The sequence below is a fragment of the Rhododendron vialii genome, chromosome 8a (assembly GCF_030253575.1).
Source record: "Rhododendron vialii isolate Sample 1 chromosome 8a, ASM3025357v1".
In the NCBI taxonomy this organism is placed as follows: Eukaryota; Viridiplantae; Streptophyta; class Magnoliopsida; order Ericales; family Ericaceae; genus Rhododendron; species Rhododendron vialii.
The window spans coordinates 1,048,539-1,073,037 of NC_080564.1; the positions used below are offsets into that span (position 1 = coordinate 1,048,539).

The 24,499-nt window shown below is 38.0% G+C and overlaps 3 protein-coding genes across 3 annotated transcripts; 2 read left to right on the plus strand and 1 right to left on the minus strand.

The window, feature by feature from the left end:
• The first annotated feature begins 842 nt into the window (after positions 1–842).
• Positions 843–8,871, plus strand: LOC131298191 (bifunctional aspartate aminotransferase and glutamate/aspartate-prephenate aminotransferase-like). Its single transcript, XM_058323537.1, has 11 exons — positions 843–1,011; positions 1,048–1,199; positions 2,688–2,907; positions 3,017–3,110; positions 3,207–3,310; positions 4,213–4,461; positions 4,558–4,671; positions 4,790–4,873; positions 6,044–6,214; positions 6,421–6,534; positions 8,489–8,871. Exons 2-11 carry the CDS (start codon positions 1,060–1,062, stop codon positions 8,627–8,629), a joined length of 1,431 nt encoding a protein of 476 aa, XP_058179520.1. The 5' UTR covers positions 843–1,011; positions 1,048–1,059; the 3' UTR covers positions 8,630–8,871.
• Positions 8,872–10,597: 1,726 nt separating this feature from the next.
• Positions 10,598–13,684, plus strand: LOC131298192 (protein NEN4). The gene is made up of 6 exons (XM_058323538.1): positions 10,598–11,406; positions 12,369–12,415; positions 12,525–12,588; positions 12,729–12,809; positions 13,018–13,194; positions 13,285–13,684. Exons 1-6 carry the CDS (start codon positions 10,954–10,956, stop codon positions 13,372–13,374), a joined length of 912 nt encoding a protein of 303 aa, XP_058179521.1. The 5' UTR covers positions 10,598–10,953; the 3' UTR covers positions 13,375–13,684.
• A 474-nt stretch (positions 13,685–14,158) lies between these two features.
• On the minus strand, positions 14,159–22,958 carry LOC131298194 (low affinity sulfate transporter 3). Its single transcript, XM_058323539.1, has 12 exons — positions 22,372–22,958; positions 21,901–21,949; positions 21,576–21,783; positions 21,010–21,184; positions 20,588–20,653; positions 20,249–20,479; positions 19,338–19,464; positions 18,768–19,054; positions 16,897–17,090; positions 15,741–15,835; positions 14,976–15,052; positions 14,159–14,746 (listed from the first exon to the last, which is right to left on the minus strand). The coding sequence occupies exons 1-12, from the start codon at positions 22,825–22,827 to the stop codon at positions 14,627–14,629; spliced, it is 2,085 nt and encodes a 694-aa protein (XP_058179522.1). The 5' UTR covers positions 22,828–22,958; the 3' UTR covers positions 14,159–14,626.
• Positions 22,959–24,499: the final 1,541 nt, after the last annotated feature.

The following is a 24,499-nucleotide window of genomic DNA, read 5'->3' on the forward strand; positions in this document are numbered from 1 at the left end:
CTTATGTTCTAAGGGCTTTTCTAGCTTAATAATCCATTTGAATTATTTTTTGTGTTTATTTAATTTTTTCTTACTTGATTTATTTTTTTGTCAATTTTTTTTTTGAATTATTGCTTCATCATACTGAGAGAAACCTAAAAAGTAAAAAGTTATATCAAGTTTGCGTTTAAACTCTAATAGCCCCTTTGGATGGAGTGATTTCAAGAGAAAAGAAAAGAAATGGTTTGGGTTTCTAGCCAAATCACTTATTTAGATTGACTATTTTGGTAAGAAATGAGAGAAAAGTACAAAAATGAAATGTTTTGATTGGCTTCTCCCATTTCTCACCTAATCTCGCAAAAAATTGTGAGATTTTGTGAGAAAAAGCTCCCATTTTTTATCGCACCCTTTCTCACCATCAAAGGGGCTATATTTTAGGGCCAGAGTTTCATATCTGGCCAAACGTAGTAGGAGTAAATTTTTTTTTTGCCACAACGATATACATCAGCGGAGGTTAGTGAGAGTGTTAGAGTTAGCACGGGGAGACCAGCAGCTATCCATAGCCCTGGTCCCCTAAAGGGTTTGCCCTCTGTGGGGCTCGAACCCAAGACTTTCCACAAAGGGGCTCCTGCTTTCTTTTTAAATTTTCATTTTCATAAAGAAGATAATTTCAAACTCAAATATAATAAAAATAAAAAATAATATTTTAATTTTTTTTGCTCCGTTTAAAAGATCTCAATGAGATCTATCAAACAAGATTCATATTAGTATGAAAATTATTTACATAAATACATAATTTTAAATTTAAAATTACCTTTATTTTCTACAAAAGTTACAGAAATTGTAACGGATTAACTGGTACAGTAACTATCAAGGAAATTTGGTGTAGCTTACGTACCAACCCGCCGCCCGCCTCTCCCACCAACCCCGCCCCAACTGCCCAACTCTCTCTGTCTCTGCCTCTCTCTCACTCACTCGCTCATCCTTCTTCTTTGCTCCACAACAAAATCAGGCAATTTCTCTCTCTCTCTCTCTCTCTCTGTCTCTCTCTCACCTACCCTCTTTCTTTCTCTCTCCGGCATGGCAAACTCTTCCCTGCGGGGCTCCACAATCACATCTTCGAGACACCAACTTGCCGGAGTACGTTCTGCTTCGTCTGATTCCGATAGCTTCTCCAAATCACTCTCTTTCTCCTCTCCTCTCCCCAATTTCTCCCTCAAGTAAGCGGTCAATCCTTCTCTCTCTCTCTCTCTCTCTCTCTCTCTCTCTCTCTCTCTCTCTAGCTTTCGTTCTTTTTTGCTTCAATTTTTACTCAGTGAAACCTTTATTTTCTTCTAATACAAGCGATTTTTGGGGATGCGGCCTACTGATTCGAACCAAATTGGGTTTTTTTAGATCAATTCCTCTATGCCGAAATTCCTATATGCCTCTGTATCCGTGCATTTTTGGCCTTTGGATCGGATTAAAGTTTAAAACATAAAAAAATTCTCACACAATCTAACGACCCAAAATACATGGGTACACCAATTTGGCAAATTACTGTTTATTGCTCTTCTTGTTGAACTGGTATATGCATTGCCTGGTATGAAGAAGTCACTTTGTGATGCAAAAAATTCAAAATTTTGATGTGGCCAAAACAAGCCTATTAAAGTTGATTGTTGATACCAGTAGACAAGACTGAATTTTTAGCACCAAAAAAGAAAGAAGAAGAGAAGACTGGATTTATGGATGGTGCAACGAAGTATTCTGAGCAAAGCCATATTATGATATTGTAAGGGGCGATTAGTGGGGTAAAAAACTAGAACCGTATGCGCATTATTTTCATATTCTGTACCTACACGTAAATTTGCAATCAACTCCGTCAACTTTTCGCTCATAAAAAACGATGAATGATACTACTCCGTATTATATGCAATTCTATAAACTTGCAAGGAGAAGAGAACGTTTGGAAGTTTATTTTTACAGATGTTTGAAGCTAGTTAGGGCAACTTAGGGATTTTTGTGGGTCATAATAACAGAATTTGACTGACAAACATAATTGCCTTTTAAGAAATGAAAATTAGCGGATGAAGAGATGAATAAGGAGTAGAATTTCTTGAAACTCCTCTAAAGGTAATGAATTTTGATTCCCTCCGTCCCAATCAGTTTGTCCATGTTGGGTTTTGTGGTCGATAATGACTAGCTCTTGGCTAGTTGCTAGTTTTTGTGCTTGTATTTTGTTGATCTTTCAATGTTTTTTCTTGATTCTTCACTGTGGCATCTTTGATTTTGTTCCAGGGTTTGTCCTTGGTTGCTTCTGTTGTATACTTGCTTTTTCTGGCCATGAGAAAAAAATTTACCCCCAAAAGGAAAGGAGATGATGCACTAAATTATTGCAGAGAGAGAGAGAGAGAGAGATGTATATGGAAAGAGTGGATTGGTTTTGCAATTAAGGAGAGATATGTATACATTGTACGTTTCAATTGAAAAACTGACTAGGTCTAAGTCCACTGCAGCAATATTTGGCACGGAGTGATTTATGGAAAGAGGAAATAATTTCTGATAGTATCAGAAATGAAGTTTTACCAAGTTTAGCAATTGAGAATAACGTGGTGTCTTGCAGTGGGGAGGGCTCTGAATTATCAGCAATGAAGTTTTACCAAGATTCTAGTTTTTCTCTTCTCCTCAACACACACTTTCTTCTCTAATTTTTTTCTGTTTCTGGTTAGATCTTCGGGGAATACAAGACCACTACAAACGAAAAGGTTAACTCCTGTTGTAAGAGCAATGGAGGTTGATATCTCGCTAAGTCCCAGAGTAAATTCAGTAAAGCCCTCCAAAACAGTGGCCATAACTGACCAGGCAACAGCTCTAGTACAAGCTGGTGTGCCTGTTATCCGATTAGCAGCTGGAGAACCTGATTTTGATACCCCAACTGTGATAGCCGAGGTAATTCTTGACCACTATCTGTTTATTTTATTTTTGTTGACAGATCAGGTTATCTATTTCTTACGCCATTTTGTCACTCTTTCTGTATTTTGTGACGTTGTAAGTTTAGGCTGGGATGAATGCAATACACGAAGGCTACACGAGGTACACTCCAAATGCGGGGACCCTAGAACTCCGCTCAGCAATTTGCAAAAAGTTGAAGGGTTAGTTGTTTTTCTATTTGTCAAATGCTTTCATCCAACTTAAGTAATTGATATTCTGGGTAAGAGAGGGATTCTCCTGTTTTATTTTTGTGGCAGAGGAGAATGGGATTTCTTATACACCTGATCAGATTCTCGTGAGTAATGGGGCGAAGCAGAGCATCCTTCAAGCAGTGCTAGCTGTTTGTTCACCCGGAGATGAGGTTTAGTATAGTCCAGACTTCCAAGAATTTGTTGTTTGACTTTCTTGTGCTCGGTGACATGTAATTAGATTGGTCATTCCCTTTCAGTTACCGCATAATGGGTGCTGTTTTTGCTTTGTATTCAACTTTAATTGCACATTAATCATGTTCTTGATTGAGACGATGATTTCTCAGTCGACACTACCATTTCTACAGCATTTAACTACCATCAGGGAAAAATGCACCTTTTCTGATTGATGTGCTCATTTTAAACGTTAAGATGTTGATATTTCTCTGAGATCCTCTGCCTTTCTCACTGTTCCTATCCAGCATGTTTTTTTTTAGGGATCATCCCATGTAATCTTTATTACTAGTAAGGGAATGAACCTGCACTGATTAGATTCCTGTCCTGCTTTCTTCATGCTTGCACATCTAAAAGATAACAACTTTATATTGTTTTTTACTTTTTTCAATCATGGACTGTGTCAATACGGAATCTTCGATGTTGATCTTCTAGATCATGAAGTCAGAAAGGATCCACGGTCACACAAAATCCATTACACTAAAGAGGAAAGGAAAATATACATTTTGGACGAAAAGAAAGAAAATGAGTTGAAGTTCAGAGATGATCTGTTGTGGAAACCACTTTTCACCTTTGTACCTCTTTCGCAGAAGAAATTTTCATTTTTCAGTTGCTTACCACTCTTCCATGTGTTCCTTCCTCCTGCATCAATGAAAAAAGACGAAAAAATAAATCACTCATCCCCACACACCATCCTGTTCAACAAGGTTCACTATGTGAGCCCAAGTTGAAATAATATCTGTTGGTTAACATATTACAAGATGACGGGTGCCGATTTTTAGATGTTTGAATTTAATTATTGACCTGTGCATTTGTTTACGGCATGGCATTTATTCTTCAGGTCATAATTCCAGCTCCATTTTGGGTGAGTTACCCAGAAATGGCAAGGCTGGCTGATGCGACCCCTGTGATTCTTCCGACCAGCATCTCTGAAGATTTTCTCTTGGACCCAAAGCTCCTAGAATCCAAACTCACTGAGAATTCTAGACTCTTGATTATTTGTAGTCCATCTAACCCGACAGGAAGTGTTTACCCAAGGAAACTGCTGGAACAGATCGCTCAGGTTGTGGCAAGGCATCCTCGGCTTCTGGTAATGTCACTTATCACGCAACTTTTGGTACCTTTACTTTGAGTATTCTCACTTAGCTAACACATGTTTTGGACAATCTTTGTCTGTTTTTTTCAGGTGCTATCTGATGAAATTTATGAACACATTATTTATGCTCCAGCCACTCACACAAGCTTTGCATCCTTGCCAGGCATGTGGGAGAGGACTTTGACTGTCAATGGGTTTTCTAAGGTGCTTCAGATTTTTGCTTTCCAGCTTCTTTCTGTTATCCTGAGCTGTCTACATGGAAGATGATATTGTATCAATATTAATATCAAGGCATGAACCTCATAGATTTGCATTTCTCTAGGCCTTTGCAATGACTGGATGGAGACTTGGATATTTAGCTGGTCCTAAACACTTTGTTGCGGCATGTGGAAAGATACAAAGCCAGGTTGTCCTCTTTACTTGCTTCTCCATACCCCTCGTTTTTGGTGGTAAACTCTTACCAAGTTTTATACCATAAACCTTCATTAATATGGCTGTTATTGTCCCGTTCATGAAAAGTCCATTTTCTAGACCTTTCTTAAAACTTTTGGTGATAACTGAATTTATGTTCCACCCTTCATTATGGAGATGCTGACTTTTTAAGACACGACAGAAAAGATAATGTGATTCTTGCTCTTTTGCACTGTTTACAATCAATCTTTTAAGCTTTGGATGATCCGCTGGATTTTTTTTCTCATCCTTCTTACTAACCTAAAGATATGGCGGGTGAAAAAATGTTCCTCACGTTCTTTCCTGTTGCTAATGAGGTTGGATTTTGATCAGCGGGAGTGTTGAAATGGTATTGTGTCATAAGAACGTTCTGTAATTAGGAGTCAGGACTTCTAGTTTTTTCCGTCTGGCTCTGCCACATGGCATATCCATACCCTCGGGACTCTAGCACCCTGGTGGAGCAAGACAGGGGCACAGGGCGAGTGTGGGCTGCTGAACCCACTCACATTCTTGAAATACATCTATATTCCTGTGTTTGAGTAGCATTTTCAACTTCGTTCACATTATGTTTTCAATTTGCTTCTTCAAAATTGTTTTCTTCATTAAGCCCCTGATGTAAAAGTGACATGACCCTTGTTTTTTTCTCATTAGCTCTCCATATGATGTTAAACGGCAACAAATACAAAGGTACTTTGAGAAGCTCAAGTTCTTTATCAAAACTATATTCATTAAGGTTATTTCAAATCCTTAAAGCTAAAGAACTTTGAAATTAAGGGCTTCTTGAGTTTCCCTACAAAGTACAGACAAAGGGGCCACTATTGTGTTTTGTCCAAAAGTTATATAGGTTTTATAAAACCGAGTTATTAAAACATACAAGTTGAAATCCCTTTAAATTCGGCTTCTTAGGGATTTAATTCTTCAAAACCTCGATATATTGAATACGCATCATGATATTGTGTTTATGTAGTATTTGGCGGTTGAGACATTTCTGTGTTACAAAGTTGCTATGTGTCTAGTAAGAACTGCTTGAAAGGTATTCCATAATGCAGTATAAAATTCTTAAATTTTAGGGATTTCTTGAAGCATGTCCTATATTCAACAGCTCACCATGAATGTGTCATTCCAGGCCACTTCAGGTGCCAGTAGTATATCCCAAAAAGCAGGTGTTGCTGCTTTAGGAATGGGTTATGCTGGTGGAGAAGCAGTTGCTACTATGGTCAAAGCATTTAAGGAGCGACGAGATTATTTGGTTCAGACTTTTGGTGAATTGGAAGGTGTTAAAATCTCAGTGCCACAGGTATGGGCTTTATTAGTGATATATCCTCGAATATGTATGTAAATATGTACATGTACACATTTATTTTTGGTGTTTAGAAAGATAAGCTAGCTTGCTTGTTGTGGTCTTTTTGTTGTTGTTCTGATTGCATATTCATCTATATTTTAATTTTTTGTGTTTGTTATGTGTTTCAAGCTTGGTATCTAAGTTATAACTCTCATTTCCAGGGAGCTTTCTATCTCTTCCTTGATTTCAGCTCATACTATGGAACAGAAGCTGAAGGCTTTGGTATGATCAAAGACTCAGAGTCTCTATGCCGCTATTTACTGGACAAGGGTCAGGTAATCTTATCAGGGCAGGGGTGTCATTTCACGATCAAATTATTGGAAAGAAATTAGCAGTTGCTGTTAATTCTGTGACTTTTATGTTTTAAGGGAATGGAGTAAGTAGGTTAATGGGAAGTGAGAACTCACGAGTACATGCAATAGACATAAGCTCCTGAGAAAGGATTATTTATTCCAGTGCTGAAAGCTGTCTGATTATGCAGCTAAACTAGTTGAGTACTAAAGAAACTCGTTATGTGCTAAATTCATAGTTTAGTACTGGGAGTGGAATTCTATGAAGTGTCGGTACTAGGAAAGTTAGTTAGAGAGATTGGGGTGAAAATCAGACTGGGAAGTTAGGTACAGAGTTTTTACGTTTTACTAGCATCTGTTCTAGAAGCACCTAATACTTGTGAAAAGATTGTCCAATTCTGGAAAATATGTCTGCTTAAGGAAATCCAGGTAAAAACAGTTCTATTTTTTTTTGTTTTGATTAAGTGCAAGACTTTTATTAAGCTCAAACAAACAAATACACAGTGAGGGGATAACAACACCAACAAAACTACTATGCAACACTATATATCAAAAGCCTAATCACAAAACAAATCACAAGCGCCCTAAGAGTCTTGTAGGGAGCCCCCAATTTGAAAAGAAGGCAGTATTGCTTTGGGTAGGATGCAGCATTCTCTTGGTGCTCAGAAACTCCCTAATGTCATTTACAATTTTGAGAGTCAACTGAGCAGAATCCATAGCTTTGCGCTGAAAAAACACGAGTATTTCACTCTCTCCAAATACCATAAACAGCTGCAGCTAAAGAGGCCTTAAGACCAGTGCTTCGACGACTTTTGCCTTCGGCATTTACACAAAACCAGTGTAGAGCATCATCCAGTTTCCATGGCACCCCCTGAGCCATATTCTTACTCATCAGTTGTTGCCAAACAGATAAAGCATAGGGACATTCGAAAAAAAGGTAGGAGTGGGACTCCACACTACGTTACAGCTACATAACTGACAGCAATCATCAATAGGCACTCCCCATTTCCTCAATCTATCTTTAGTTTTTAGTCTCTGTAAAACAGCTAACCTGAGGATGGAAGACCATCTAGGTACCATACCTCCTCCCCATACCACCGAGTTCCAAGGCTGAGAAGGGAAACTGGTAAATTCCCCACTAGGATGAGGTATCCAAACCACAGAATCTTCACAATCAGGTATGGGGGTAAGAGAGAATGAGAAGTTTCAGTTACCTGGTTCCTCAATCTAGGCCATCTCCAAGAACCTTGGTCAATGATAGTATCAACCTTAGCATGCAAAGATCGACCTAGATTTTGCGCTGCCCTATCCCCAAATCTAACATACAAGGGTCCAAGGGGGTGACAGTTGTCCAACCAAAGGTGTGTGTTCCTTCCATTGCCAATTCTGTATTGAATTAAAGGTTAAGGGATCGAAGACCCATAATTTTCCTAACTGTCCAGGAGACATCAGCAGGGATGTCCATAGACCAAAGGCATTGATCTTTGATAATGTAAGTGTGGACCCATTTCACCCATCATGTGTCAGCTTTCTTTCAAAGGGCCCATAAGTGTCGAATCATAGTGGCTTTTTCCACTCCTTAACTCTTCTAAAACCCAAGCCTCCCTCCTTAGGGCAACAAAGCTGCTCCCAACTTACCTTGGCGTCAATGTGTTTTTTAAAGTGCTCGTTTTTTGTATTTTCTCGAATTCGGTTCATCTTCTTCAAATTTTTAGGGCACCTAAAATGTAAAAAAATTTGACCAAAAACATGTAAAAAGTTGACCAGAGGCACAAGAAATTGAAAAGGGAAAAAAGCAAATGCCAAACAAGGTGATTTTGTGATGTCTTTTTTTTATCGTTTATCAATTTGTTATCCTGGATACAACGTGAAGTGAGTTTCTCCTCTCTTGCTCTTGTTTCTTATTAGTTTATAATTTATTTACTGTTATGGTTCTCAGGTTGCTGTTGTCCCAGGCGATGCATTCGGGGATGACACCTGCATCCGTATCTCCTATGCAGCATCTCTTTCCACATTACAGGCTGCAGTGGACAACATCAAGAATGCACTGATATCTCTCAGAGGTGCTGTTCCTGTGTAGCTTAGATGGTAACTATGCTCTTGTGGCTGTACTGATTCCGAAATCAAAGACTTGATTTTTTGTCGTAATTATATCATGATTTCGATTTAGGAGATATGCATTCCTTTTGTACTCGGTAATAATCAAGCCGAAATCTTGAAGGACTGTTCAAGATGAATGAATATCCGCTGGTCTGTAATCTCCTCTCTATTGGATCTTGTATCATTTTGTTAACTTCTGCTGTGGGATAGCTTGCTTCTCCACTCTTGTTGCCTAAATACTTATTAGTAGTTTGTAATGCTTGTGTAGAAGCTCTTGCTTGATGTGCAAGTCGTACAGTGGATAAATGTTTTTGCCAAATCAGGCTCATTCGTATAGCTTAAGAAGGGTTATGATTTGGTTTACCTGTTTGTTGGCTTGTCTTCCTGCTTGTCTCCCTAGTGAGCCACCATTCACTAGCGTGGGCCCATTTAAAGCCGGAGTAAATTTTCGCGTGAACTGGTGCCATAAGAATTGATAGCGCACGAACATGAGACCAAATAGGGAGCAAACCCCAAATCACAGGCTTTGATTACGAAGCCTAACTCCTTGGGATTACGTAAACCTAATCTTATGTTCTAAGTATAAAATTGATGGCTTAAACCTAGTAAGATGTGACGTACGTGGTAGTGTTTGTTGATCTTACTTTGGATGATGTTTCTCAATCTTTATAGGAGTATTGATTTGTTGTTTATTTTTAAACATTATATATTGAACTGGAAATCTCCATTTTCCGCATATGAACGGAAAAATGATTTGTAATGCAGGGTGTCCTGTATTAGCTTCCGTGCATCTCGGACTAATCTTTATGTAGTCTTACCGCTTGACTTACTTCTTAAGCTTACGCGTGGAGCTAAAATGACCCCAATAATTGATGAGGAGAATCAAACCTAAGAACTTAAAAGAGGGTGTAAACCTCAGGCGAACCCATTGGGTCGCAAAAGACCGATTATGACAATAACTGTAAATAACGGTGAAGTGCTAAATTATGGAGTAAAATATACTCATAAACGAAGAATTTTTTTATGCCTTTATCCTCTCTGACCATCTCATTCTCATTCTCATCATTGGTCAAAAAGCCGCAATGATGCCATTAGTTACACGTATACCAAATTGCCACGCATAACGTGCCCCACATGTTTGGTTAATAGGCTTCGGCAGCAGTTTACGTATTTGCCACAGCCCACAGGGAATCCTTTCTTGTATGACTTTGCTTTTGCTTCAAATGTACCGCTCAAAACATTCAAGATTGGGTCAAGAAATTAGAAACCTCTCCAACAGGCTTCACCCCTCAAAATGGGATATTCCAAGAAATTAGAAACCTTCCATATATGTATATGGGAGCAATTCCAGGGACACCTAAAAAAATATTTAAAAAAACATCTTAAATCTCAATCTCATAATTCCCGATTAAATTTTTATGATCCGAATCGTTCAATGTGTACAGAATGTAATTTTCAAGGTGCCCGCGATAAATTAGCAAAAAATATGACCGGAAAGTGCTTGTTTTGAGCAGTTTTTAATTGAACCATTTATCAAATCTAAGCTAAAAACTGCTCAGATCAAGCCCTTCACAGTCTTTTTTTTTGTTGCTGATTTCTCACAAGTACCCTTAAAATCACGTTATGATCACATTGAACGGCTCAGATCAACGTCTGTGTGTGTGTGTATGTATGTAAGTGTGTGTGTGTATATATATATGAAAAATACGAGATTAATTAGTATAAAGAAGAGTGTAAAGGTATTTATCTATTTTTAAACTTTTAAGGAAGTTAAGCCGTTAAAGGTTATAATTCTGACCGATTGTCATCATTTTAAACATTCTGCTGAAAATGCCTGGATGTAGCCGATATATATGGCTTGTAGGTGAATTTGGGTGTCCAAGATTTGCTCGCTCGATGGTCTAATGTTTTCCTGGCTTTAAGGGGTTCCCTTGCCACGTACAATATATTTTTACACACACAAACACGTACGTAAATGAAGCTAGGGAGAAGAAAGAGAGCAATTAATTAATCCATGCATGTAAATTAGATTCCTGGATTTGCTGCTTTACATAGGACAGGACATCCTAAATACGCTAAGGACACCCTTTGTCCAAAACCCAAAACTAAGTCTAACTTGACCTACAAGCAAAACCAAATCCACAAACTTAATAACAAAAGAATATTCTTCTACTTCCACCCCATGCATTTCTCTCCTCCTTCTTCCCTCGATCTCCTTTTATAACAAGAACAAGTCCCGCCAACAATATATGCATACATTTCCACCACAACCACGACAACAAACCCTTCCAATCTCAACCAAAAATGACATTCCCAATCCCCCCAACCAATCCAGCCCCATCCGAAATCGTATTCTTCGACTTAGAAACAACCGTACCAAACAGAACCGGACAAAGATTTGTCGTACTGGAATTTGGTGCGATCCTGGTTTGTCCGCGGAAGCTTGTTGAGTTGGAGAGCTATTGCACCCTCATTAGGCCAAAGGACTTGTCTGCGGTCGCGTTGAGGTCGAGCCGGAGCGATGGGATAACCCGAGAGGGAGTAAAGGACGCGCCTTTGTTTGAGGATGTGGCGGAGAAGATATTTGGGATTTTGAATGGGAGAATCTGGGCGGGGCATAATATACGGAGATTCGATTGTGTTCGGATTAGGGAGGCATTCGAGGAGATTGGAAAGCCGGCACCGGTGCCGGTTGGGGTGATTGACTCGTTGGGTGTTTTGACGGAGAAGTTTGGAAGAAGAGCTGGTAATATGAAGGTATGGAAATAACCAACCATGCATTTCTCTTTTTGGAAACTTTAGGGCTTCACATGCACGCAATAATGTCATGATCACATTGTCTTTTTCCTTTTTTGGGTGCCGGGTAAAATTGTATTAGTCAAGGTGTGGGTAAATTAAATTGATTTGGACACCATCATAAGAAAATTACTAGTAATATTTTCCAATTCCCTTCTCAAAGTGCTAGATTTTTTATTTGAGGTTATCATTATCGACGGCACAGTGAAATGTATTCGAACCCTGTTCTTTTTTTTGAAAGGCAAAAAAAATTATTAATCTTTGAAAACAAATTAGAAAGATTAAAACCCTATTCGCCTTTGTGCAATTAGTGAATTGGAAAATGATTTCCAAATAGATTTTTGTAAAAATAAATGTTATCCATTACCACGTGGCATTCATATATTTGAAAATAGGGACACCTCTAGTGAATGTTGAGGGGGTTCATCCCGAGTTGAAAAAAAAAAGATCTGAACCATTCTTTGTGTTCAGCAAGTTAAGTTTACAATGCAGAAAATCACATTAATCGGACAAAATAACAATTCAATTCACATTTTCGGGCCTAGAATAATGGTGTATATTCAAGCGACAGTAGGGCTTTACTTTGCTTGGGGCATAGCGGGGCCCTGTCCGCTACAAACCCGGATTTTTTTTTTTAATACAAGGTGTATCGGGTAAGTTTACGCATACTTCGGACTAATCTCTATAGCCTCTCTTACAGCCGTTTCATTTGCTTACACGTGGGGGTGAGATGGCCCCAAGAGTTATTGAAAAGGAGAATCGAACATGAGACCTTAGGATGGAGCAAATACCTAAGTCCCAAGCTAAGATCACTTGGCGAACCCCTTGTGGTCTACAAACTTGGATTTACGTATATATTTTAATTTTTAGTGATGAAAATGCCATTAAAACTGATCACATATATCTCTAAATTTGATATTTAGATGGCAACGTTGGCTAGCTACTTCGGGCTTGGGCAGCAAAAACACAGGTAAGTTAAATATCCTCAAACCCTAGAATCCTATTTCCTCATGTTCCATATACACTAGCTCGATCTCACTTGAAATTTCTCAAATTTATCTAATTCTTGGATTTATTAGGAGCCTTGATGATGTTCGCATGAATTTAGAAGTCCTCAAACACTGCGCAACCGTGCTCTTTCTGGTACTAATTCACATTTACAGAAATTCCTTCTTCTTCTTTTTTGGATTTTTTTTTATGAAAATATTTATAACAATTCCTTCAAGTATCCAAAAAATAAGTTGTTTCGATTTAATCTAATCTTAATATGCTATTGTTATTAGGAATCAAGTCTCCCAGGTGTGCTGAATAGCAAATGGCCGCATGGCCCTCCCACGGTGACAACGAGAAGCAGAAGTATCTTGGTAACGTTTTTATTTTTCTAAAATTACGTTTGACGTATTAATTGTTTACGAGAAACGAAATTCACAGATTTTTCCCAAACTTGTGCAAATTGTTTTTGTTCAAAAAATGAGAACAATATGAAATAGATTTTATTGTTAGATATAATTAATGATTTGTATTTGCATGTGAAAATGCATAATTTCATCCGTGATTTTGGATTGTGATTAGGATTCGAATATCCCAAGTGTGTCGAATGCAAATTGGGGAGGTTATTCAAGCATTACAACAAGAAGCAGGAGAAATATTGGGAAATTCCCATGCAGAGAAGAAAATAGTCGAAAATCTCCTCCAACTACTCTTTCCTATCGAAGAGCTGTCCCTTATGCAAGGGGCAGTTTCGGAAAGGTTCATTCAACCTTTAATCTCTTCCACAAAAATTGTGACCTATTCACGACATTAATTAATTACTAATAAATTTAATTTCTGTGAATGCAGATGACGGAAAGGGTCACGAATCTCTTGTGTAAAGTCCAGAATAAGCCTCTCAGTAATTTGATAAAGCATTCCCATTCGCTGCTCCGATGAGTCAGAATGAGAACGTTTTTTTGATATTTCAAGACACAACCCCTCACCGATCAGATTGGGGCTTCCATTAAATGATTAGGGTTCTTGTTTAAGGGTGCCAAATCCCGAAAAAATGCTAACACTGAAGCCACAGAAATCCATTCTGTATATACGTATACATGTACTTCTAACTGATTGTATTGATTGTTTCATTCTTTTATGGCAATTCTCATCCATGGCCAAAATTTGGCTCATTTGCCTGGGATTTTGTCTTGTACAGATGAATATTAGTAATAAATAGCCACTTGGAAATTTCCAAGTTTCATTTCTTTAATGGTCTATAGTATAATGCAACCCAGCTGAATCACAATATTAATTCTTTAATTTGGGGATCATATATTCATATCTTAAATTGAATTGGTGAAAATTAAAAAATTAAAAGACTTTTGTGTTTCCCTTTTTTCTTTTTTCTTTTTTGGTATTTAAAACAACACATTTGAAAATGATAGTTGCGAAAGAGAATTGGAAATACATCACGACTTTAGTCATCTCGCCAATATATCATGACTTTAGTCACATAACATATCCTTTCGAAGGCCTATGCTCGTGTTCTCAATCCTCGTTCTATGGAAGCGCTCTCAATTTTTGCTCTTGCGAATTTTAATAATTTAAGATTTTCTTGAAAGACGCGCGTTTTCATGATTATGATTTCGCTCCCGCATGCGCATGCACATTGTGTGACTTAGCTTAGATCATTATTCCACTTGCGATCAGCCCAGGGATATACAACAAACAAAGAAAACCGTACAAACTCATACGTATATTACAAGAAGTAGGTACTAGTGTTTTGAATACAGACGCATATAACTTAACTCAAACCACACAACCTAATATTTTCACAAGACCTGGGGATGCTGCTAAGCGGTGCTGAGCGGCCCATCTGACCGTTCATCTCGGCAATGAACGGCTCGAATCTTAATCCAAACAACGAATGGTCGAGATTTTTATGCAATGAGATTAGATACAAGTCGTCCGTTCCGAAATGAGCAGTCGGATGAGCCGCTCGACGCCACTGCCAAGCACGGAATGCCTGCAGCATCTCGCATAGCGGGGAGAATAAATTACACTCATTCCCCTTATTTTGAGTCCCCAATCTATATTTACATAACAAGCGTGGGACCATGAAATTACACACAAACAAGGAAGCCAAACATGCATCCATTCAGTCTTAATTAAATTATTACTAAAAAAAACATTCACCCTGCAGCTGGCATCAAAGAAATGCATCCATAGCTTCTCCAACAGTCAGGAAGATCCTTCCTCCAGTTTTGTTCACAAAGTTGGCTAGCCTTAGCTTGTCAATCACTTGCCACCTAGGGTTTGCCATAGCTAACTGCAACACATACGAGAGAGAGAGAGAGAGAGAGAGAGAGAGAGAGAGAGAGAGAGAGAGAGAGAGAGAGATTCAATAGCTATGCTTCAATTAAACTTCTTATCATGAGGACTTCTTTTTTTTGGTCGGTGAAAGTCGGTATTGTTTGAATAATTCGATTATCATGAGAAGTACGTCCTAGCTATTAGCATAACACATAAGATCTTGTAAATTAGGATGTCTTAATTACCTCAGTGCCATGCAACATGAGCTTCTTGTGTAGTTCCTCAAGAGAAGCAATTCCAGATGTATCGATATTCATCAAACCTATGATCGAGGAACACATAAAGAAAACACAAGAAGAAAAGGAAATCACTAGTTCCTCCAAAGTGTTCTACACGAAAAGTAAGCTTGCGCATTATTTTCATTTCTGAAATTACTATGTATTACGCTTGTTCTCTTTAGCTTTAGTGGTTTTTTGGGCGTTTTGTCTTTATTCAAAAAATTTCTGCTTTCGTTGGTTTTGTTCCAAATTTTTGTAGATTATTGATTCGTCTCGACGAAATGAATTAGAAAACCCAAGTTTTTTTTACTTTTACACAAATATTTTTGAAAATATCCAAGATAAAGCCAACTTTTTGGGCTTTATCTTAAAACTAGCTTTATCTTGGATATTTTCAAAAATATTTGGGGAAAAATAAATTTTTATTACTTTTCGATTCCTCTTGTAGAGACAAATCAATAATCCACAAAAATTTAGCGCAAAACTGACAAATGCGAATTTTTTTTGAATAAGACAAAACGATTGCTTTCCCAGCCACTAAAGCTAAGGATGCTAAGGATCCCATCAATTGTGAAAACAAGTCTTTTTAATTCGATCCAGTGATCTCTAGTTTGCATTTTTTCAAAAAAAAAATAATAATAATCTCTAGTTTGCATGTAATCATCTAATTCAAACCTAAAAATTGTGGCCTTGCAATAGTCTTAATTCATTATTCCACTGGAAGTTACTTACTGGACATGTCAAGAATTACAAGTTTGGGTCTTCCTTTAGCATTTCCTTTAGTGCAGTCCTCATCTTCTTCTTTTTCATCCACCCACTTCAAGATCCTTAAAGCAACAAGAATAAATCAAGCCATCAACTCTAATGAAATTCGATAATCCCGCTCTGCATACATGCCTAGTCAATTAGCACCCGCCAGCTTGTGCACGTTCGGATTGATCCCACCGGTTTTAGTTTTAGGTACGTTTAAGTTCGCATGCATAGTTTGAGGTGCGTTTTAGTTTGAGGGGCGGCTGTTGCCGCCTCCGGCCATAGGACTCCTTGGCTTCCTCCGGATGCCTAGCGGCGTTGGGTGGACCGTGCTTGTGTGGTGTTTGTTGGTGGTGGTGGCTAGTGGTGTAGATCTGGGCTGGGTGTTGGTGGAGGGCGGTGCTGTGGTGGGTAGGGAGGTGTAGCGTAGATGTTATTCTAATTCCTGTTTTGCGGGGTCTCCTTATTTCCAGAAATCGATCGGTGAAGATGGCGATTTTGATCGATGATGATCCAGTCCAGTGGTGGTGAGGTGGATGTGGCTCCCATGGTTGTGTTGCTTTGGTCGTCTTTTGTGTGCCGAAGTCCGGTCGGCGGCCTTCCGAGCTCTCAATCTGGCGTGGGGCTGGCATTTCGTCGATTTGGAGTGGTGATCTCGCAAATGAAGATTGTTTGTTACAGGGGATTGTTCGGAGTTTTTGTAGGTATTGGCGGTGGTTGGCCCTCAACCCCTGATTAACTCTGCTTTTACTGCCGTAGGCTGGTTTCTGCCGCCGGTCTCTACATCCGAGAGAGGCCGGCTCGGCTTAACGGCGAGGCCGGGCTCCGGTGGCTACCGGTGTGGTTAGGGTTTGTGGGATGATTTGGGTGGGCTGGTCCAGGCTTGGACCAGTTTTGGGTGTTTGAGCTTTATTATTTTATTTGGATGTTGGGTTGGGCTTTAGAATATTATATGTTGTGGATCCTGGTAGACCTTTGGGTGATTTGGGCTTTGCTCTTGTGGTGTTTTATCCAACAGTTTGTTAGATCCCCTTCTCTTTCCCTGTTTTTAATAAAATTTATCTTTTGCGGATTAAAAAAAAAAAGTTGGCATGCATACTGTGAGTTATAAAAAAGGAAAAAAGTGTTAAGAGGGTACCTTTCTTTAATGAAATTGGCATTTGCAAAACAAAGCAGAGCAGATTTGATGCGGATTGTTAGGATTCCAGGAGTTTTAATAGCCATTGGGTATTGATTCACTTCGCCGAACACATCTGTTCCAGGAAACCTTCCTAGATCTTCTATTCCTGGCTTAATTGCATTTAGCAAAACTTTTGCAAATGATATCATCACCTGCAAAAAAAACATCTTTCAATATGTGATCTGTTGGTACTGATACGAATGAACTTTCGATCTCAAACATTTTCACCAAAAGTTTAAAACGAAAAACAGTTCACTAAACACGATAATGCGCGCGGCACAATTAAATATATTGTTAGTATTATTATTATTATTAACAAAAATGTTGGGATACATGACACTTGAAACATAAAAATGTCCATGAAAGGAAACGGACGATCCAGATTCACACAGTGCCTTCACAGAATCATGCACAATACTGTAAATCTGAACCGTCCGTTTTCTTTCATGATCATTTTCATGTTCCGAGTGTCGTGTATTGTACTACTCCTTAATTATTAGTTCAGTTCAGTCTAGATTCTGTTTTAGTTAGCAGAATCACATGACTTATTTCCACACATTGCAAATCAAGAAAAGCCATTGATGCTGTTCAAAATTACTAAAGTACCCCTAGCTAGCACATCCATCCATCTTTCTAGCTTCTACGTGAGATTTCTGCACACTATTTATGTGTGGACGACAAGCATTTTTCCCTGTTTTACAAATATCTAGCCAATGGACCTTACTTTTTCAATAAGTTCAAAGTAAGCCATTGATGATCAAGTTGCAAGGATCCCTATGCCAGGCGATTTGAGAGGACGGTGGACTAGACTTGGAATCATAATATCCATCAATATGTTGCTTAGGATAATGGAAGAATCCGCCATTAAAGAACCAGTAGTAGCGTAGCTGTAGGTAGATATATATGCAATGCACCAGACCTGGTTCCGGGGCATATACATTTTTGCACTTTGTTCCACGATTCCATCATAGCAAAGTTGACCACTTAGCTACTGTATATATATAAAGCCTACTACTAGCTTTAATTTCTTTGCAAAATCACCAAACACCTCCACCAACACAACAAATAGACGGATGTAGTTAATTCCAACCCTTATTGCACACTACAAAAGTAGGACCCTCCATTTTTGGGGAATTAATTGCCTTTCTTTCAAGAATAACATGTGTTTTTTAATAACTCGTGGTGTCTGGGCTAGCTTACGGACATCTCGATTAACTTATAAGAGAAATCAATCCTGCTGTTTGCTGGCTAGCACCCTAGCTAGTGGAAGGCCCATTCGTTTAAATGAATGTCCTTGCAAAAATTGATAATTAATACGTAAATAGGAAGTTTCAAACATTTTAGAGAATTAATCACCAATCCAATCCGTTGGGGGTTTTCTTTGAAACATATCCATTCTGCAGAGTGGTGCAGATAGGTTCATGTTGGTACCAATCTTTTCAACAATATAATGAAAACTACATCTTCCTCACACATAATTGAGATTGGCCCCATTTTTTCCTTGGGAGGACGAGGAAAATTCTAACTTTTTTTTTTTTGATTTGGTAATTTTTTTAAAATGGAAAGATTTTTTTATGTCTATACCTAAACAACATAGGCAGAAAACAGAATACAGCGGGAGAAATATGACGAATCCAAAATTATCATTTAATAAAAGAATATTCAAAACATCATACTTTAGCGTAAAAGTAAAGGTTTTCAAGAGAAAAAGAAATTGAGAAAATTCATGATGCACCTGTTTAATCTCTATTTAATTTTTTGATAGTTTTATTTTATTAGCTTTCAATGTAATAAAGAATAAGACATAGACAGATAAATGAGAGAATTACCGCAACCAACAGACCAATCTCGACGGACACAAACAACACTCCAAGAAATGCTCCAATGCAAGCGAGAAAATCAAGCTTATCAACCTTCCAAATATTGTAAGCTTCATTAAGGTCAATAAGTCCTGGCAATGCCGAGAGGATAATAGAAGCAAGGATTGCAATAGGGGTGTAGTACAAGAGCCTTGTGAACAATTCCAGTGACAATGCCACTGTTATTGCCATCACAATATTTGATATCGCCGTCTCACATCCAGCGCTAAAATTCACAGCTGAACGTGAAAATGAACCTGCATAGTTTTATGAAAAAGAATTGGATTTATTATCGTATGTAGTTTTATGTTCAATAAGGAATCTAATGAAAAATGGGGAACAAATAAATTAATAATTCTAAAACACGTGAATTGATTCATCGACAATACTTTCCAATGACCAGTTATCTGCGGTTTGTGAAAATTGCTGCTAATTTATATATCCTTGTATTTGAATGCAATTACAAGAGAATTATTTAGATCCAGCAATCAAAATCTACGATCGTCGAAATTGAAACAGTACTGCAAATTGTTTACGTACCGGTAGCAGCATAGCATGAAGTCAAAGATCCAACGATGTTCATGAATCCGATGGACACCATTTCCTTGTTTCCATCAATATGATATCCCTTGAAGGATGCAAATGATCGACCCACCGCAATGGCTTCCTGAAATTAAGTAATTAACACAACATATATACCAGAAAATTTTACTTGAAAAGTGTCCTTACATCATTTAGGAAGAACTCTAACTGTTCATTAACCATTTGTTTGTCTTGGCACGCGAGACATAATATTTCTGGTATTATGATTGTTGGCATGCATATGATTGGATTGGTTTTTTCCTTTCAATGATGTTTGCCATTTCCTTCTCGATGTACCCATTATCTAGTTTCTAATAGAATTTCTTTGCCTATCAAAAAAATAATATTATTTATGGTATTTCCTGCAGGGAAACATGAAAGTCGAGAAATAAAAACTGTCAAAAGAAAATATTTTTGGTAGTCAACAAGGAATACGTTGATTTTGAACTAGTACCCACACCACGACCACCACTGACCACTCAACCATCTTCCCACGACCGACCACCACTTTTACCGAAGAAACTATTGCTGCAAGGCCATGTGGTACTCTACATATGGAAATATTTGATAACTATTGCATGGTTTCATGACTTTTGTGTTGATAAATTATGAAAAAGATTGACATGTGGTGTGGTGTGATTGGTGTGGAGCAGTGCTCCATGAGAACACAGTGAGTAGTGACCTCTCACTTTTACCACCACCCACCAGTCCACCACCATCAATAATACAGCCACTATATAGGACCATCATTTTTTCAGTGTTTAACAAATATTTTCCACATAGTTAGAGGTTTTTTTTTTTTATTTTCAGCCAAAAAATGGAATGATAATAATTTGAGTAAAATGCGAGTAACGGTCCGGACTTCGTACCGCGAGCGCAATAACTGCAACAATCAAGCCAATTTTAGCCACCTCCGAGGTGTGTGGGCTATCAAACTGTAACTGATGAATTGAGCTCGGATTCAGCCCTCCTTTGATGTGCTTCACAATTTTCACTCCATGTTCATCTGCTCTTGTCAAAAAGACGATAAGCGTAGACAAGATTACTGATATCAGGGGCGCGATGGCTGGTAACCAAAATATTTTCTTGTTCCTTTTACCCTGATTAGGAAATCAAAAAAATAATTAGACTTGCCAAAAAAAAAACGAATTTGTAAAAATTAAAAAATAAAAGGGAATGAAATGCCTTGCATTTTAATTGTTACTTACCATGAATCTGGTAATTAAAAGGAATGTAAGAAATGAGGAACCAAGGATGAAGTTATAAGGACTCCACTGTAAAACCAAGAACACACAGTGAATAAGAGTAAGGGTATACAAACAAGAAACAGAAAAATAGACTGAATTATTGGGAAAAAAAAGTTTTTAATTAGAAAACTGCTACGACGGGAAGTTAAAATTTACGAAAACGATATATGCACCGGATCGGTTGACTGAACCGTTAGCTACAGGTACAAGACAAATGAGTCTGTCTGTGGCTCAGTAATACCGGTTTAATCACCCAATATGGTGACAAGAGATAATCGAAAAACTTACGATGGAGCGAATGGTTTGTGAAATACGAAATTGTTATATATGCCAAGAAAATAAAAATGAGATCAGTATAGGGGGGCCGGGGGTAAAGACTCTACAGAGTTGTGAACTGATTTGAAAATGACTTCCAAAACAGAGACAATATCAGTTTTGACAGTGAAGTGAGTGAGTCCAAGCAATCCTTTAAGCTGTTGGAGACCTATAACCACAGCAGCCCCTCCCATAAACCCCACTATGGCTGCATGTGAGAGAAAATCTACCAGAAAACCCAACCTGCAGTATCAATACACAATTATATGTCAAAAGCTAGCTTAATTAAATGATACAGTAATTATAATGACAACGATAATTTAATTTTATTAATTCCTTTTTGTCATATACCACACCACTTAGTAAGAATCTACATTTTATATAGTTAGTTTGAGGTGGGTGTTCTAAGCCCACTACAGGACCATCTTTTATTATATATCAGACCCATCAACGTTTTATGTGGTGTGGGTACATCATTGACTGAATAAAATCAGATTGATTTAGATATATAGTACTAGCTATATATGTTCGTTATTAATCTGATTATTATTAGTTGAGTTGAGTGAGATGGTATACGATCCGGTGAAATTGTAAATTCGACGGTACAAGCAGCAGCGAAGGTGGTTTTACGTACCTTAGAAATCCAAAGGCAGCTTGAAAGAGACCTGCAAAAAAGGTAACAGTAAGAACAAGCCTTGTATAGGCAACGGGATTAGCCTCCGGATCTTCCAATTTCTGGATCATAGAGGACAGTAACAATGAAACCACGGCCACCGGTCCGATTGCGATCTCTCTTGATGTCCCCATGAAAGCATATATAAGTGGTGGCACAACACTTGTATCTGAATGCAACAAATTAACAGCCCTGATTATAAATTCATTCCAAAAAAAAACAAATGAAAAGATTAAGAAATACTGTACGATATATAGAACCAAACTGAAGTAACCATGAAACTTACAAAGACCATACTGAGGATCAAGCTTGGCTAGAGTTGCATATCCAATACTCTGCATGAAACATATATGCAATACAAAATTTAGTACTACCACACTAACTAATTAAGGTTCTAATTATCTATCGTCCAATACCAAATGTAACAGAATTAATTTAGTACATTTGATACACCCATGATTATCAGTATATTGACCCATTTGATATCCTCTAAAACAAGGTTGTATGACCGATACCGTATCCGTATGTATCCTTATACCGATATTTAAAACCAGGGATAGGATTGTAATTAATGCGCTCCCAATAGCTCAATCGTGCCTTAAAATACGCAAATCTCAATCCACGATCGTGTGGCTGAGAGTGCTTTAAGACAGAAGAACATGAATTTCTGAAGACACAAAATATCTGGTCATGCAGTAGAATAAGACCAAGAAAAGCCCCAAGTACTAGTATTACTGATCAAGTGAATTCAAACTACCTGGGGAATGCAGAGGCTTGCAAGAGTCAATCCCGCCAACAAATCCCTCTTAAATTTTGCAACCGTGTAGTCTCTACCCCACACAAGAATCGGGAAAAGAGTCCCCAACATCGAAATTGTTCCAGACACGGGTTGCTTCATAAGAGACTTGAACTTTTCTCCATGAGAGAGAAAAGTCTCGCTGACCGTATTCTTGAGCTCGTCCCACAGACCTGGTGGCCGGGGAGGGTTCAGCACCCAGTGCTGAGCCCTCAGAGCCGGCCCATTGTTTTCCAGGTCGATGGTGGTTTCATCCGTGACGATTCGAGTCTGGTGGACCGAAGAGGGCATGGATGTTTGAAGTGTTTGGGAGAACTTCGACTTGGAGAGCTCTGTCTCTCCAGCAAAGTGAGTATTAATATTAGCAGCAGAGTCGCAGCTGGGAGCTGGTTTTATGCCAAGTACTGCAGGGGCCATTTCAGGAGATCGAGGACCTCGTTATTCTGGGAAACTAGATTCGCAAAGTCATTACAGAGGGCCACTAAACTCGATCGTCTCTCATTTAAGCATCAATACTAGGATTAGTGGTGATTATTTATAGTAGTAACAAGCAAATGGTTACTGAGTAACCTTTTAGTACTTGGATAACAGGAACCACGTCACACGCCAAGTGGGCAGCCGCCCGCACTCAAACTTTTCACTTAATCTCGGATAGTTGTTGGAGTTGTCTCACAAGTGTTGGCCCACAAAATATCTTCCAGGGAAAATATATCATGTGAGAAAATATTAGGTTGTTCGGGATAGTTACCCGAGAGGAACTTATCTCTTACTAATTCTTTGAGGTACAAAATCATGCATGCCCACAAAATATCTTCCTGGAAAGATATCTCATGTCGGAACATACTAGGCTGTTCGGGACAGTTACTCAAGAGGAACTCATCTCTTACTAATTCTTTGAGGTACAAAATCATGCATGCCCACAAAATATCTTCCTGGAAAGATATCTCATGTGAGAAAATATTAGGCTGTTCGGGATAGTTACTCGAGAGGAACTCATATCTTCCCAATTTTTTGAGGTATAAAATCATGCATGCCCACAAAATATCTTTCTGGAAAGATATCTCATGTGAGAAAATATTAGACTATTCAGAACAGTTATTCGAGAAGAACTCATCTCTTACTAATTTTTTGAGGTACAAAATCATGCATGCATATAAATTGGCACCTCTCTTTTCTTGTGAAAAATTTACGTCTCTCTATTACTTTGCCTTTGACATTGTTTAATTTGTTTAGAGATCGAAATTATGTTTCTGCAATACGTGTTGAACGAAGTCGCTTCTTTATCCATAAACATTAAACTTAACGGATAATATATACATTAAACCGGTGTACTTTTTGATAAGGTTATAGTTGTCGGATTGAATGAATATTTCCTAACATATAAACCTAGACTAATGTAAAAAGAAGTTACATGTTTTCCTAATAGGGATGTATACACCCCTTCTTTTTTCAATTGATTTTTTTTAATTTTGTTTCCTTTTACGTTTAATTTATTTAAAGAGGGTTGATACAAACCTAGCATCCTCTACAAGCGTCTCATTGAACTAGGTTATAGCTGTTCGATCTAGAGAGTACTCCATAATATAAACATCCTAACCTTATCTTTCAATTGATTGCTTTTAGGTTGTTTCCATAAAAAGCTTGATTATCTTTTTGATTTCAAGTCAACTCAATAATTGATTTTCCTTTAAAGTTGATTTCCCTACATTTAATTCAATATTTGCTTTTAAGTTATTTTCTTTTAGGTTAATTTTCCTACCGTCATAAAGGAAAACAATCCTTCTTGGATTCAAATACGAAAAGGAAACAACCCTTTTCATGCAAATATACACAATACAGGGTAGAGTTCCTCACAGGGACAAGCAATGTGAGATAGGATAAAAAAAAATAAAATAAAAGCAATGTGAGACGGAAGAACATATATATTGTATGGCCTAAATAATAGGGAGTAATAATTATAGCAAGAACACTTTAGATGTAATGTGCAGATATACACAATACATGTGTTGTTTGTGTGGCCAATGTATAACACTATTAGTTTTTTTATTTTGAAAGACCACCTAACTTGAGTGGGAGAGGGATTCGTACG